Raw genomic sequence first — 17,059 nt, 5'->3', positions numbered from 1 at the left:
CCATTACAAAATATCATGAACACATTCATATTCTCTCTAAAGTTCTCATTTTGTAATGCCTTTCAATTTCCATTATCATAGGTTGAGTGGATAGAATCTCAGAGATAATCTAAGACAATCTCATTTCTGAGATACGGAAATTGAGGCCCAGTTAGATTATTTAACTTTAATTTCGCACAAGTGGCAGAGACAACAAAGGAATATAAGACAACTCTCATTTCAGCTCTTTTCCCAAAATGCAAGTCTTGTATAAGTAAGAAAGCTTAAATTAGACAAAAGAGTACATTTTGTTTTAATATCCATCAATCTCTGTTATGACAAGGAGTTTTAGGATAGGATGCAAGAAGAACAGAAAGGAAAAGATGGAGTTTAATACCAAAGAACTGGAAGAACATCTTGATCATTTTCAATTTTCAATTCCCAAATTAGGGTTTTCCCAAGTAACCTATCAAATACATTTTTCAAGGGGAAAATGTTAGAGGGATTTGTTGAGAAGGTAGAGCTTTGGAAAATATGTTCTCTCATCAAATCTGCATTTTGAGAATTTGAGATAAAAATTGTAACACTACGAAAAGCAAAATTATTACTATTTGGAGATTAAGTTGTGTTTTAAAAAGGACTTGTCAATTTCATAGATGAAATTTAGCAAATTGTGACCATTCTAGTTAAGGGAGAATCATTAAGATCTAGAAAGCCATGACTTAAGCCACTGAAAAAGTATAGTTATGGGGCACAAAGGCTGATGCTGGGTGTGGTAGGTTGAAAAATTTGACAATCCTGACAGATGAAAGAAACATCATGGGTTGAAGTGTCAAAAAAATTAAAAAGCAACTCAGGACTCTTATGAATGAAAACCAGTCAGAGTAGCAGTTATCTGATAGAATTCAGCTGATTGGTTAGAGATGATCAGCATCATTATACAAGTTTCTCTGCCCCTTGCCCCCATATTAATTTTTCTGTACCTCCTAGAGCTCAAGAAATGTCATTCTCAGAAGTGACTGTTGACATTCTCTCCCCTTCCAATTTGAGAAAGAAAGATAGAAAGGGAGCCAAGTATTAAATCTCTTTGCTATATCAAAAGAGGTGACTAGACAATTTGCCTTATCCTGAGCCTCAATCTAAGCTGTTTGTCCTGATCTCTGTTCTGATGCAGTATTCTGGTGAGTGAATCACTCATTGAACTTATCTGTAGAACCCAGAGAAAGACAATCTGATGAGCTTTAAAGTTTTCTCACTAATAGAGAACTGTAATAAAGAACCATTACTTTCTCAGCATCTTTTTTTTTTTCAGAATGAACACGAGACCAAATTTATTATAACAGAAAACTTGACTAGGTTGGGGGCTACACAAATAGAGGTGAAACATGTAAATGAAATCACGTTCCCCCCACACACAAATATAAAAAGTCTACAGATTTTCTGAAGGGAGCCTTCTAATGTAGATAGTACCTTAATTTGCCTCAATATTTGCACCTGGTAGAGTGTCCTCCTAACTGTATAGGAAAGGCAAGAAGTACCAGCTGGAAAATGTGGTTTAAGTGTATTTATATGTGATGCCTATTGTCAGTGACCAGCTATTCATGCTTCTCTGAGAATTAAGGAAGGAAATTTTTTGTCATTGAATTTCCAAGCTGGAAAGTACCTCAGAGACCATCTAGTCCAATATGAGAATCCTCATTGTAACATCTCTGAAAATAAACGGTCATCCATCAGTGACAGGGAATTTGCTACTTGATGAAACAGCCCATTACACTTTTCAGAAAGTTCAATTAGGAAGATTTTCCTCACACTGATTTGAAATGTTCTTTGGGGTTTCCATGAATTGTTCTTTTGGAGTAAAAACTAAAGACCTTTCTTCATATATTTGAATGAAAGAGTACTGCCAATCCCAAAGTGATCTCTTCTTTAGGATAATTAAATATCAAAATTTTTCAACCAATTTTTTAATTGGCATGATTTTAAATCATTCCCCCACCCATACCATCCCTCTATCCCCTCTTCTTTATCTGAATGTGCTCTTTCCTGTCTTTTCCTAAAAGATGACCTAAGAAACTGTATGTACACAATTCTGCAGATACCATCCAACCAACTTAGAGAATAGTAGGAGAGATTATGTGTCCCTTGGCTTCTCCAAAGCATGAAAATGTTTGGAAGGTTAATGGTCTAGCCTAGCTCAATAGGGAAAGGCTCTGTCAGAATGCCAGCCTCCAAATAATGAATTCTTTCGAACCACAGAAACTGAGTTTAGGACAAGGGTTAGCACCTGTCAGTGGAGGGAGGAACCACACCAATCATGGATTCTCAAAACAGAAATAAACTGCCATTTGTTTTGCTCTTATGAAAAGCTTGGTAATCTTAAAGCACCATAGCAACACAGGCTATTCAATAAGTCCTTGTGGAATTCAGTCTTCTTTTAACCCATGTGTGTGTCCTTATTACATCTCCTCTTCTTCTGGAATCCCCAAGTCAAAATAATAACAATCCCTCCCAGCTTTGTGTCAGTGCATTTGAAATCTACCATCGCCTAAAACCCTCACCCAAGTCACAGGTAAAAATGTAGACAAAATTTAAAACACTCATTAGTGTTTTAAGCTACCCGATACCTTGCAGTTGTCCAGCATTCTTTATCTTTGAAGAAGTGTAGATCTGGTGGGGTATATGCAGTAAAGCATCCTTTTCCCAAGGTGGACCTCCCCATTTCAGTTTAATATGGTAAAGAGAGTTTGCTATGGCCCTCCAAGACTAAGTGACTCTTCTACCATTCTTTTTTGTTTCAAAGTGCTTTCTTTCAGCTATAAATGCTTTTCCCATAGTTCTGTGCCCTAGGATGAACCAGAAGCTCGGCAGAATAGGAGATACTCACTTATCTATTATTCATCACGAGTGAATTTGTTTTAAAAGCAGAACTGAGTAAGAAGCTTGAGTATCATCTTTTGGGCTTTCTTTATTCTGTCATCATTTTTCCCTCAAATGGTTGATGGATGTGTGTTAGACAGATAAATTTTCTTCATTCGGCTCTCTTTCTCCAAATAAATTAGGAATAATCTACTTGCACTTGTGAAAAACACCTAAGCACAACCACTAAATGAATTCTAATGAGCATGGGGCCTTAAGCTCACTTTGGAATGATAGATATCAATTACAGAACTAGTTATACTAGTTGTTAATTCCATATTCGATCCTAAGTGAATTTGCAAATTCTGAGTTTGAACAGACTTCCTTCTAAGTAGAACAGGAAAATAAGACAGCTGGGCAATTTCATTTTGGGGGTCCAAAAGCAAATATTTTAGAAAAGGCCTCCTTACTTTGCTGATTACAATATAAACATCTTCAAAAGATGATTTGACACCTCGAGTGCCTTTGTTAATGACAATATAAATAACTCTATGCCTCTGCTATGCAAGTACGGCATAGTAGGTCCATGCTAAAAACAAGCAGCCCCCCACCCCCTGGTACTCGCACCCTACTGCATTTCTAGACCTTTGACAACCCCAGATAAATCACTGAAGAAATTGTGGGAACCAGCACAGAAGGGAAACTGAGTTCATGGGCTAGAAGAAGCTGATGCCCCTCTCCAGGTTCTAGAGGACACCATGAAACTTCATGTGGCAGCGGAATTTCTCTTGCTCAGAGAAAATTTTTCCACAGATCCCACAGGAACAGCCTCCACCTTCCTTGTTGTGGGAGCGACGGACGTGGCTGTCGTGGGCAGCATGGGAGGCAAAAGCTTTGCCACAGTACTTGCACTTGAAGGGTTTCTCTCCAGAGTGCTGCCTGATGTGAGTTCGAAGAATGCTGGAGGCAGTGAAAGCCTTGTTACAGTAGACACACTTGTAAGGCCTTTCTCCGGAGTGGACCCTCATGTGCTTATTGAGGCTGGAGGACTGTGAGAAGCTCTTTCCACACATGGAGCACTTGTGAGGTCTGTGCTTTTCATGGACGTGTAGGATGTGGATGCGAAGGCGGTCCCGCTTCTCAAAGGATCGACTGCAGAGGTTGCAGGGGAATTTCCGGTCTCCTTGGTCCACACAGCGAGTGTATTTGAGGTGTTTGTCTCTGTAATATTTGTAGGCGAATACTTTGCCACACCTTTCACACTTGTGACTTTCTCCTGATTCTTCGGGGGGCTCCAGTGGCTGCTTCCCTTTGTCCAGGACTTTCAAACTCACAGGGATACCCAGGAACTGTTGGTAGCAGTCTCCGTACCACACCAGCAGCTCCTGGTTGGGCAGGATTTCTTTGCAGCTCTCATAAGATATTTGGCCTTGACACTGGACCGCGGACAGGTTCTGTTCCTCCGGGAAACGGGCACAGTTGACTAAAGACATCCAATTCCCACTGGCTCCTTTTCCATCTATGAAGTGACTCAAATGACCATCTTCAAAGATCTCCCACATCAGGGAATTGTCTCCGTAGGTCTTGATCTCACTGGCGTTGACCACTTTACCCAGAAAGGGCCCAAACCTAATCCCCTTAGGAACCAGGCTGCTGCAGAATACACCGAACTGAGGGATGTCACCACACATGGTCTTCAGTATGCACAGACCTTCAGGTAACTTCAGGGAGTCTTTATCCAGAGATTGAATCACTGATTCTGCCCCTGAACTGTCTGGAGGTACCCGGAGCCCGGAGATAGCGCAGTGCAGTCTAGCCGGCAGCTGCTGGGAGCGGATAGCCCCGTACAAGACTAGGCGCAAGTCGTCCTCGGTGAAGTCGTACTGCCGGGGGTTCTCCAGCTCTGTTCTCTGAGAGCTGGGGCCGGAATCTATATAGCGCTTCTTTCGAGGGGAGTAGGAAAAGAACCGGCTGGGCGCAGGGCCGCTAAACCACTGCGGAGAGATCTTGGGTGACAAGAGCTTGGTTGGCCAGGGGACCGAGGTCTCGGCCAGAGGAAGGATGAGGCTGAGGCCGTGGCCACTGTCCGAACAATCTTTGTTGCTGTTGCCGTTGCTGCCGCTGCCGCAGCCGCTGCCAGAGCCAACGATGCTGCTGTCCACGGGAAGCAACCCCTCCTTGGGGAAAGGACGGTTGTCCTCTGGGGACACATTGCCAAAGAAGGGCAAAGAGCCTGGGGGCAAGTTATAGAAAGGTTCTCTAGGCAGGGCCGGACCGTTGTTCAGAAAAGTGGGCATCCCGTTGAAACCGAAGTGAGGCAGCGTAGTAGAGTTTAGCAATGGCCTCCCCAAAGACTTGAGAGGATGAAAAAAACCCGGGGAACTACCCGGGGGAGAGCTGCCCGGGGAAGAACTGGCCAAGTTATCCCCATACTGGCCGTGGGGCAGGAGAGGAGGGTAGTAGCCAGCCACGTGGGCAGCGTTGCACCAGAGGCTCTCCTCAGTGTACACCTCCTGAGGCCCCAGCTCACTAGTTAAAGATAGGGCCATTCCCAGGGCAAAGGTACAGGGTTAAGAGATGGGAAGGCTCTCAGCATCTTTTTAAGGTCAATTTTAAATTGAAAGAACTTGTAAATACATATTTTGAGTTCAGAAGAGTATGTGTACAGGGAGCTCTGAGAATCTCTCTGAAAGCAGTTTGATGCTGAGGTTTGTGAATGTACCAATGGCACCAAAAGTTGTTGTTGTTAGCTATAATATACTCTGAGATGTGAATTTTCCTTTCTCATGGATTTTCCTTTCTAATGTCTTTGCCTGACAGATTTATGTGAATACCCACTCTCCACTATATAGATATTGAGTGCTTTGGAGAATGTGATTCAGGTTTATGAGTGAATTATGTTATAGTTTATCATTCACATATTTACTTCATAAATACTTGTTATATTACTAATTTTGCCTTATTCATAAGCAACTTGTTATACTGAAGGTTTAAAAGTGTCATTACTGTAAGTGCCTGGTTTGTGCAGATAGAAATTCAGTGATTCAAGAACTGGACTAGTGAAGAATGGAATGCATTCCCCTTCAACCAAGCCCTTAAGTCTATGAGAAAATTGGAGTATAACTGCACAGTGCATCCTTCTGAAGGAATCTAGACCTGAGAATGTCAAAGAAAGTTAGAGTAAAATAGCCTGTCCAGCTGAGAGAGTAAATAGGTATTCACATATCCAGGTGAGCTATAAGAGGTGCTACACATATTGGAGACAAATCATTTGACAGTTATTAAATCCACCCTGGGAATCTTTAGGTTAAGAGATATGAACATTTTCATCATTTTGGGGGGCATACATCCAAATTGCTTTTGAGAATTTTTAGAACAATCCAGAGTTTCCCTAAAAAATTTTCCCATCTTTGTTCTAGCCCTTCAACCTTGACTGTTTTCATTTTTGTCATCATCAATTTTCATGGTGTACAGTGAGAGCTTAAAATTGTTTTAAATATTCATTTCTCTTATTAGGGATTTAGAGCAATCTTTCTTTTGCTTATCAATAGTATGAATTCTTTATTAAGCTTGTTCATATATTTTCCCACCATTATCTATTTTGGAATCTATGGTGATTGTCATTAATAATGCTAATATTTATATAGCAATTTCTATGATCTGTAAAAATGTTTTACAAATAGTATATCATTTGATTTTCACAACTTCCCTGGAAGGTTACTATTATTATTATATTCTCATTTTCTCATTTTATAAATAACAAAACTATTGCAATGTGTGGTTGAGTGACTTGGTTAGGGTTACACAGCTAGTAAATTGTCTGAGGATACATTAAAACTCAGATCATTGGGTCAACTAGCTACTTCTTGATCTACCTCATATGTGTTAATTCCCTACATTTCTTGGATACTAAACCCTTTGATACAAGTGATGCAGAGATTTACCTCCAATCAATAATTATCTTTTTAATCTTAGCTACAATGATTTTGTTTATTGAGAAGGATTGTTTCTATTTCAAGTAATTAAAATGATCTACTTAATCTTTCATGATCTCCTTCCTCATTTCTACCTATTGGTTTCTCCTGGCTTCATTAAAGATACAATTAAAATCATGTCTTTTACAACAATCTCTTCCTAATATCTCTAAATTCTGGAGCATTCATGGCCTTATATATTTCTTATTTATCCTGAATATAGCTAGGTAATGAAATCTTAAATGTCAATCTAAGGAATTTGAAAATTTCTAAAGTGTAATATCAAGGAGTTGGAAAGGACTTCAGTAACTATTTGGTTAAACTCAGTCAACATATTCCATAGATCAATGTCTAGTCTTCAACAGATGACCTCAATAAAGTGGGTATTCAAATGCTTCTTAAGGCAATTCATTTAGAAAGTAATGGACACAAGAGCCAGGCTAACACAATGGTGTTTTAATAATATTAATTTGGCATTGCAATGCAGAATGGATTTATTTAAAAGGATGGAATAGAATATAGAGATCAGAGAGAAAACTATAAAAATGATCTAGGTAGAAGGTAATGAGGAAATCAATTAGAGTGATGTTAATTGGAAAGCAAATTGTTTTGTAACTGGATGTGAAGTAGAAAGGGTCAAGTAAAAAAAAAACCTCAAGGATGTTACATTCATGGAAAATTTTATTCATTTATGCCTTAAATTCAGATTGCTTTCTATGCCCTCTCATAATAAAAAAATCTTGTCCATGTTCTTTATGGGTTGGGAAGGTAATGAATTTGATTTAATAATTATTTACTTTTAGGTGTTTGAGGCATATTTATGTAGACTTGTTAGTAGGGTATTAGAAATATAAGACCAAGGGGAATATTAAGTAGTTCAGTGAACTGAAAATGAAGAAATTGGATGTCCTGGGTTCAAATGTGGCCTCAAACACTTCCTAGTCGTGTGATGTAGGGCAAATCACTTAATCCCCATTTCCCAGTGCTTATTCCTCTTTTGCCTTGAAACTAATACACATTATTGATTTTTAAATTGAAGGTAAGGGTTTAAAAATATATAAGTTCAAAGACAAGATATTTCATGGTGGGAGACAGAAAATACTACACATAAAGGTGATACTTAAAGTCATGAACATGGGGAAAATCATTGAGGGTGTGAGTTTACTCTTATTTCAGAACTTAGGTTGCAAGTCTGGGAAAATTCAGATTATAAGAACAGGAAGAGAAGTAATTGAAAGGGTAAGAAGAATTAGAAAAATGAGGAGAATCATGAGGCAGTTTTATGAGATACAAAGGAAAAGAGTTTCAAGATGAAAGAGGTAATCAAAAGGAGCAAATATTCTATGTATAACATAGGAGCTATGAAAATGGTCAATAGACTTAGTGACCTCGGGAGGTCATCAGTGACTCTCAAATTAAGAGTTTCAGTACAGAATTACAAGTACAATTTTAAATATAGAATAATGATGGGGTAGAAGCTACAAATTTCAAATGCTCCTTTGAGAACATTCTTAGTTTGTAAGGGAAGCCAGAGTGGGGATTGTAGCTTGAGCTAATATGTAGGGCAGATATTTTTAAGAAATGGGAGGCATAATCATATTTCTAGGCAGAAACAAAGATTGAATTAGAGTGGAAAAATTATAGAAACAAGAATCATGGATCATGTTTCATTGAAAGGAATTCAGCAGTCATCTAGTTCAACCCTCTGATTTTAGAGAAGAGATAACTTGAGGTTCAAAGAGGTGGCACAATCTTCAATCATTATGCCCTATGGTTCTATTCTTGTTAGAAATTTTGATTTGTACAACAAGGTCATGCTATATTTCTAACCCTTTACATTCAGAATATGACATTATGGGAAATCCCTTCAGTTAAATTAATCACCTACAATATGACAGTCACCAGAACACATGCTAGAGGATTCAAAGATAGAAATGAAATAATGCTTGCCCTCAAGGAACATATATCCTATTGAGAGGCAAATAGAAGGAAAGAAAGAAAGAGCAGTTACACTGAGAAGTAAATACAAAATAGTCATTTTAAGAGGTGGGGGCATATTAAAAACTTGGCATAATCTAGGAGGCAGCATTTGATCTTAGTCTTGAATGAATTTAGATATATGATCAGCCTGAGATAAAGAGGACTACAGGCAATGGAGATACCAAAGGTACATTTGGATTCCATAGTCCACTATCATATTAGACATTTTCTACCTTTAATGGTTTCACAGTCAAAAGGTTCTCAGATTTCTTTGTTTCAATGAATAATTATATTAACAATATCTAATATTTATGTAGCACTTTAAGGTTTTCAAAGCATTATATATATATGTTATTTTATTTGATCCTTATATCAATAATAGGTAATTGCTATTATGCTTTTACAGATAAGAAAACTGAGGCACAGAGGAAAAGCAACTTTGAATAGAAAAACACAGTAAGTGTATGAAGTAATGTTTGAATTGGGGTCTTTATAAATACAAGTCCAGTATACTATCAATTTTACCATATAGATTTCTTTTTAGAACAGAGTTTTAGAAATTCTGTTCACTTCTTTCCTACATATTTCTATAGATGTTATATAGGTATTCCTTAAGTGATAAATGCTGACTTTCCAAATATCACATGGAAACAACTGACCAGCTTTGCTCCGTGTCTGCCCTGAGTCAGCTTTTCCATTGGCTTTCCCACCAACCTTGCCTTAGGCAGAAAGAGAAATGTTCTGAAGTGAGTGAACAACCTCAGAGCCATCTTTCTCATATCACCTTTTTCTTACTTCCTTTTCTTTTCTCATTTAATTCAATTTGCCAATCTATTTCTCAAATATACATCCTTTTCATTTCTTTAAATTTCCTAGTCATTGAATTCCCTTCCAACTCTTGATTATTTATCTCAAGAAAAACTCATACTTTATTCCATTTGTAAGACTTAAAGTATCCCTACATATGGTTAACTAGTACGTCAAACAAAAAGGAACTAAAGGTTTTAAGGAAAAAGAAGTATTAATTTTAAAAATAACTGCCACAAATCAGTAGTTATTGACAGAAGTGTGCCTTCAGAAACTGTGCAAGTTTTGAACTACCCCCACATCCTTAAGTGCCAATAATGGATATACATCCTAAAACATTTCTTACTGGACTTAATACTTCTATTTAATTAATTGTATTTTACCAGTATTAATTTCAATTTTCCTTTCATTGAAAATAGAGAGTATTTCAGTTGTACCATGGGTTAAGTAGATTTTTCTAGTCTAGCCTATTAATTTATTTACAACTTAAAACCTTGTTTTTCTATAGAAAAAAACATTTTAAGTTTCACACAACTAAATTATTGACAGACTTTTAGAACACAAACTATTTGTAAGCTGAGTCCTTCTTATCCTTCTATATTTCTTAATATGTGGAATGTAGCTGGATTAAAAAAAGTATGACAAATATAAAAAGCTATATAAATGCTAAGTTGTAATAACAAGAGCACTGATTCTTTTTTCCCCTAATGATATTTTGTAAAAGCCACAGAAAAAATGTTTTCACATTTGCATTTAAAAGAATGTAGAAAGGGTAATTTTATTTGCTAGGTTAGCTTGTGCCCACTAGGGCATTCTTTTTCCAGGAATGAAATCATGGAAATTTTCTTGGGTGAGCCCATAATTTAGCTAAGTTGGATATAGCAAAAATTGGCTTTTTATCTTTTTTCTTGTTTGTTCTCTACTGGCATTTCTAGTAGGTGTGGTACTGACAACAAAATGACAACCCATATCTTCATGCAGAATCCCCCAGATTGTCAATATTGGGATGACTGACTGCACAGCATAGCTAGGTGCTCTTCAGGATGTCCAGCTTCTATATTTAATAGTTAAATTTTTGCTCATTCCTTTAACACTTTACTCATAACAACCTCTTTGGTTTCTATAATCACCTGCCATTTGCCCCCTCAGAAACAGATGCCATTTCCACAAAAGCACTGCCTTCCTCCACTCAAACTCTTTATTCTCAAAATCAGCTGATTCTCTAACTACAGCCACTGCCTTTTCTTCCCTCTTTTCATACCAGCCCAAGGATCCTTCTTGATGTTCCTAAATATCTCATTCTTTATCCCCACTGTTGAGTTGAAATCACTTGTTCTCTCCATCCAACCTTCTTTTACAAGGGCAAATGACCAGAGATGGGAAGGAAATCTTGCTACAAATTGCCAATACCTGTAACCTCAGCTCAAAACTTCCCAAACCACATCTCTGTATTTTCTAAAATGATAAATGGGGAAACAAAAAAAAGCCACTTTGCCCAGAAGGTATAAATAAAAAAAACACCTTTCCAGGAAAGGTGGAAATTTGCTTCTACAATAGGATTATAATTTAGAGTTAAGAAAATGTTGCTTTGGAGGTCATTTAAATCAGTACTCTCATTTTATCAATAAGTTAACTGAGATTCAGAGAAGTTAGGTGATTTCACAAGGTCATATAGATATTAAGTGGCAAAACTGAGATTCAATCCAGGACCTCTGAGTGTAATGTAATAGTCTCTCTATGGTACCATAGTACGGTATTTTCCCAATACACCATGTCCATATTTGCTTCTAGAAAATATTTCTACTACACTGTTACTGATTCATCAACCAAAAAACTATTTCAAAATTCTTCATTTTCTTCCCTTTCCTAAAATTCTTCAACGATCATATTTAAACCAGAAGACTTTATATTTTATTTCACTGAGAAAGAAGATTCAAAGACTCCTTTCACTCCACACAGATTATCAGTAGCAGTATATATTATCTCCTCTCTATCTCATGTCTTGGAGAGGAAAAAAAATTTCCCTTTCTTTCCTAAGGAATTCAGCATAAATATCTTCTTCATGTATATGGTCAGATAAAAGACTTGTCTTAACTTCATTTAAGGCTTCATTTGTTTTCAGTGGTCCATTATATTCCCTTATTTATGATTGTCTCTGTACTTTAATATGTATCTATCAGTTTGCAAATGTCCTTGTAAATGTCCATGGTGACACAGTGGAATGTGAAGTGAATTGGAATTAGAAACAATGGGTATGATTGCTAATTCTGCCAATAAATTAGTTGATGTCCTTGTATCAGTTGCTGTTCCTTCTATTTCCACATTGGTAAAAAGAATAATTTTAATTCAATAATGCTTGTTCTAGATTAAATTCCTAAAATTTTCCTTATATTTTTTATTTTATTTAAGTAATTGTTACACAAATATAGCTTAAATGGAAATACCATTTTTTGTTATTATTCCAGTCACTTTTAAGGGATAAATGATTTGAGTCTCTACATCATTTTAGTTGCTAGAATTATTTCTTTCCTGGACTTTTTATTTGTTCTCGATAATTTACCAACATTTACCTAAAATCCTGAGTACCATGTTATCCCCATCCATTTTTAGTGAGAAAGGTAATGAGTAAATGGAAAGAATCCATTTTTCCATGAAGAATATCAACAACTTTTGGAATCTAAAAATTTAGAAAAGTTCAATAACATTTTGATGTGTAAAAATTATATATATGTATATATGAAGAATATCAGAGAGGGAGGATAGTAGCTTTGGAAAATTTGGGAAAATTCCTAGAAAGGCATCCATACAATTTGTTAGGAAGAACAGGGCTAGATTTTAGAGCTATTTCAGTAGATTATATCAAAACTCCTATTAATGTTAATTGAAATTCTAATATCCCACATGCCATGCAGAAAATTTACTTCTAAATGTATTCCTTCTACCTTTCAATTACACTAAAGCTTAATCAAACTATTGGCTTTTTAATCAGGGCATTAATCTTTGAAAATGGATATTTTTGCAAGTACTTGTAAATTTAATCTAGGTGAAATCTCAGCCTTTGCAAAAATGGACACAGTTTTCATTGCTGTTGTTTCTATTGTTGTTGAACTGAAAATGTAATCATTTAGGTTAAATGAGTAAGAGTATAAAAGTAGAACTTTTATCATTTTTTAATGTCTTTCATTATAAAAACTCTTTTAAAAAGGAAATGGTCATTACTACTTATACTCAAGCTGTTTTATTTTTATTTCAAATCATATAACTAAATATTCAAAAATTTTTTACATTCACAAGGATATTTTATTTAGAGTATGTATCTATTTGCATGCCAAAGTGGATATATTTATATATGTATAGCACGTACAGCCTGTTGATATACATTAGAAATGGTTTTAAAAATTTCTGAGGAAATAGAATCATTCTAACAAGACTACTACAGTAGATCATTTTCAAAGATTATGTTTTCTTGATTAAGAAGAACTTGCTTTGGTATGACACCCAAAATTTAGAAACAAATTTTGATCACCACCAAATTAGTAGAAGTGAGAAATAATACTATTTCATTTATCCAAATTAAAAGGAAATATGATTGCTATTTTTCCAGGAGTTGTCACTGGCCTAATTACTTAACTTTATGACAAGTTAAGTCATTAGATTGGCCAGAAAATCATTGGCTTTTAAAATACAGCAGACCTACAAGATTAGGACCATAAATATGCACAGTCTACATGGGCAAAATGGAGTTACTATTCTATTTTGTACAGGTATTAAAAGACTTTAAGGAGAGTTGGAGATATTTATTTACCTACACTTATATAGCGTTGTTGACTTGTCCTTGTAAATAGTTTAAATTGAAAGAAAACAATTATGAGGTATATAGAGATACCCCTGAATCATATAATAAAGTGGAAACTACCTTCATTGCAATTATGACCCTAAGTTCCCCTAGTCCCAATGAAAATTTTGTCAGCATCATTGCTTCTCTCCTTTATATCTCCTCACTGTTTTAATACATCTTTTTAAAAAGTTTGCCAATGACCTCCATGCTCTTCTACAATAAACCCTGTAGACACTTTTTCAAATAACAATATACCATACATGAATAAGAGAGAGAATAAAAAGGTGAAATAATGAGAAAGAAATTTAAGTTGACAACCTTAAAAAAAAACAGAAATGGAAAGAAGATATCATGCTGTGGTACAAAATACAAAGGTAGAAGAGTCATGAAACCTTCATAATAATAGGATGGAAATGTGTGATCTTTCTCAGATGTTTCTGTGGGCTGATATTTATTTGCATTTTCCTTTTTCAAAGAACAAAACAAATTACAATTGTCTGCACTTGTGAGGTATATGCACTTGAACATATAATGGTTTTATTTTAAACCTGACAGAGTTTTCAATATAGTAATATTTACTGAGACCTAAAACATGAGGTCTTCAGTGGGATTTGATAAAAAAAAAACTAGATTTCTATTCAGTTAATAATTTATTAAGCATTTTCTATATGTAAGGGATTGCACTGGGTATTCAGTATAGTTACCAAAACAAAAATTGACAGTAATAATTATAGCTCATTTTTGTATAGTGTTTTATGGTTTACAAAATGCTTTCCTCAATTCTGTAGGGATTGAAAGTATATAGAATTTCCATCTTATAGATGAAAAAAGTGGAATGAAGAGAGATTTAGTGACTGGACCATAGTCACAAAGCAAATAAGTCAAAAACCAAACCTTTCAGCCACACTTGTCTCTAGGCCAATATTCTTTATAGGAAGACAGAACTAGAACATTTATTCTGAAACAAAATAGTTTCCATTTGCAAGAGGCATACAATAAAATAGATATGGATTATCCACAGAGAAGTACCTTTATATATACAATGTGGGAGAAAAAATGAGACCACATCAAATCACATAAACTGCTCAACCATTCTAAAACCATAGCAGAGAACACATTCTCTTGGTGCTTAAAAACGATAGATGCTGATTTTATAAGTCATTCTTAGATTTTTACCATCATATTTTTACACACAGATAGCAGTCAAAATTAATATTTCATAATTGGAAGGGTAGTCTAAACCAAATCCTGGATGAGCTATAATAATGTACCCCATATGCATTTTTGGAATAAAGAAAGTAATGACCAAAGGCAAACTCACCTGATCTGCTGTCCAGAGGTCCAAAATCCAAAGAATACTTCACAACATGATAATTATTCCATACATAAAGTAGATTGTCCCGAGGGTTGTAATCCACAGCAGCTATGTACTGGTATGAGTTGGGAAATGGTACATCCACCAAACTATCTTTACTTTGGTCCGTATTGTAAATGTAGTCTATCTTATTCCCTGTAGCTTCATTGTCATCATCTTCATATACAGATTTGACCACATACAAAATCCCACATATCATAAATGCATTGGAAGCTGACCTTTTATCATACGCTGTATCCCATGTCCCTTCAATCCTTAAAGTGTAAGGGTTTAATTGGCTAATGACAATTTTACCATTGTTCTGTTCTGTTGCATAGATGACCCATAACCCATTCTCATCTACTGCCAAGTCTATGTCAGACTTGCCTCCCCACCGGTAAGGGGATGTGTCATGGTAATTAGCATTAGCTATGATGGCTTCCCCACTCTTTATCCTAGTCCGCAAATCAAACTTAACTATATTTCTTGTACGTTCCTTATTGAAGAACAAAGCTCCATCATAGACGACAAATCCTGTGCCATCTACCCGATGAGGGAGCTTGTAAGTAGTCGTTGGCCTTCCAGCAATGAAATCATCCTTGGATGAGTACTCTGTGAGTGTGTCCGTTCTGTAAGGAGTCCAGGGCATGTAATAAATCTTGTCTGAAGCCTGAAGGGGGTCTTTGCACCATGCCCCAGACTGGTGGTCAGACTCAAACAAATGCTCACTCTGGTATACGCCTTTGAGCAGTCCAGGACAAAGAAAAACTGTCAAAAAGAAAAGTTAAAAATGATAAATACAATTAATTTTTTTATTCTGGCAAGTATTCTTATGCCTCCTCTTTTTGGAATTCAATACTAGAGACATCTACCAAAAATCTACTTGAGTTACAACTGATTTGTTTCTCTGCTGTTCTTCCTGAAGCAGGAAATATTTTTCCTCATTGATTTTGGCTTTTCAAAATAATTTTACTTCTTTTTTTTTACTGCATTTAAGTCAGTTTGTACAGGAACTATATTTACTTGAATCATTTCTCTTTGCATATGTGTAATTTCAATGTTTCAATGTGCATACATATATCTAGAGTATGTATATATGTATATGGGCACATGTCTTCTCTAGAGCATGTTATTTAGGTAAAAATATATTCCTGGTAACATTTTCATGCAATTGTAAAAAAAAAAAGGATGCTGAAGAATCTCCTATAAACTTAAATTAAAAGACCCATCCTTATAGCCCAAGTGATATGAATTTAATAGGTATTATTAAGAACCAACAGGCAATCCCTTAGTGATTCACAAAAATGCTTAAAGCAAAAGTATAGTCCTAGAGCAGAGACCACCAATTCAGATAGCAAAAAAGGATTCCCAAAGCTGCTATATAGTGCACAGAGAGCATGCAATCCACACAATTAAATAATGAGTGATGGATGGGTATTGGAAGGAGAAAGAGAAGGCAGGAAAGAAAAGAAGGAAGGCAGAAAGGAATAAGGAAAGAAGAAAAGGTGGGAAGTTCATTGAGAGGAACCCAAGATCTAGATTTTAATCAGTTAAAAATGTCCTGTTAAATATAGTAGTATTTTAATTTAAAAGCATGTACCTTCTAATGTTACATGACAGGAGAATAAAAGAACAGTACCATTTACTATGGTCTTTTGCTGCTCAAACTTCAGAATGAATATAGCCAGCAATTAGCTGACATTCAGCTTTTAGTATGACTCAGTAGCATATGTTGCATGAAAGGTGGGAGGAAGCATAGGACACTCCAGGTGTATTTACCTGTTACAAGACTGCTTGAAAATTGGTGTGAAGGAAATGTATTGAAAGAGAATTGTGTGATCTTATTATGTTTGTGAAATAGGTAATTGTACCAGGTGGGCAAATTAGGTAATCTCAGCATATTTGGATGCCAAACCACAATTTAGTATATTATAGGCTATATTCTCCCCTTGACCCAAACTTGATATAGGCATTAGTGATAAGCTCATTAGCAGAAGGCATAAGCATATATACAGGGGAAAACAAATGTGAGATGATAGGCAGAGAGTGGTGTTAGGTTTGCAAATGGAAATCCATTACTAGAGAACCATTATTTTTTCAGAAATAATAAAGGGGAGTCAGGGGGAGAAAATGGCCACTGAATTCTTCTAAGGCAAAGTGAATCTTAGAACTACCTGTGTATGATTTATAGTTTTTACCATTCATATTTAACCAGGGAGTTATTTTTTTAAAATTTGATTTGATTAAAAAGACTTATAATGATTTTTCAAT

The 17,059-nt window shown here is 35.8% G+C and overlaps 2 protein-coding genes across 13 annotated transcripts in view; both read right to left on the bottom strand.

The window, feature by feature from the left end:
* The window catches only part of ADGRL3 (adhesion G protein-coupled receptor L3), a 982,472-nt gene that overhangs the window by 367,840 nt on the left and 597,573 nt on the right, over positions 1-17,059 (bottom strand). For 10 of the 12 annotated variants that reach the window (XM_056802666.1, XM_056802677.1, XM_056802672.1 and 7 more), the window contains one exon: positions 14,756-15,556. The exons of the other annotated variants lie outside the window; for them this stretch is intronic. In XM_056802666.1, coding sequence (XP_056658644.1) covers positions 14,756-15,556 — 801 coding nt within the window. The remainder of the gene's footprint in view (positions 1-14,755; positions 15,557-17,059) is intronic. 12 annotated transcript variants of the gene reach the window in all.
* LOC130455057 (PR domain zinc finger protein 14-like) lies at positions 1,304-5,399 on the bottom strand. The gene has a single exon (XM_056802678.1). The coding sequence runs from the start codon at positions 5,382-5,384 to the stop codon at positions 3,582-3,584; it is 1,803 nt and encodes a 600-aa protein (XP_056658656.1). The 5' UTR covers positions 5,385-5,399; the 3' UTR covers positions 1,304-3,581.

This window comes from Monodelphis domestica, chromosome 6, assembly GCF_027887165.1.
Source record: "Monodelphis domestica isolate mMonDom1 chromosome 6, mMonDom1.pri, whole genome shotgun sequence".
In the NCBI taxonomy this organism is placed as follows: domain Eukaryota; kingdom Metazoa; phylum Chordata; class Mammalia; order Didelphimorphia; family Didelphidae; genus Monodelphis; species Monodelphis domestica.
This window is presented reverse-complemented; position numbering and strand designations above follow the sequence as displayed.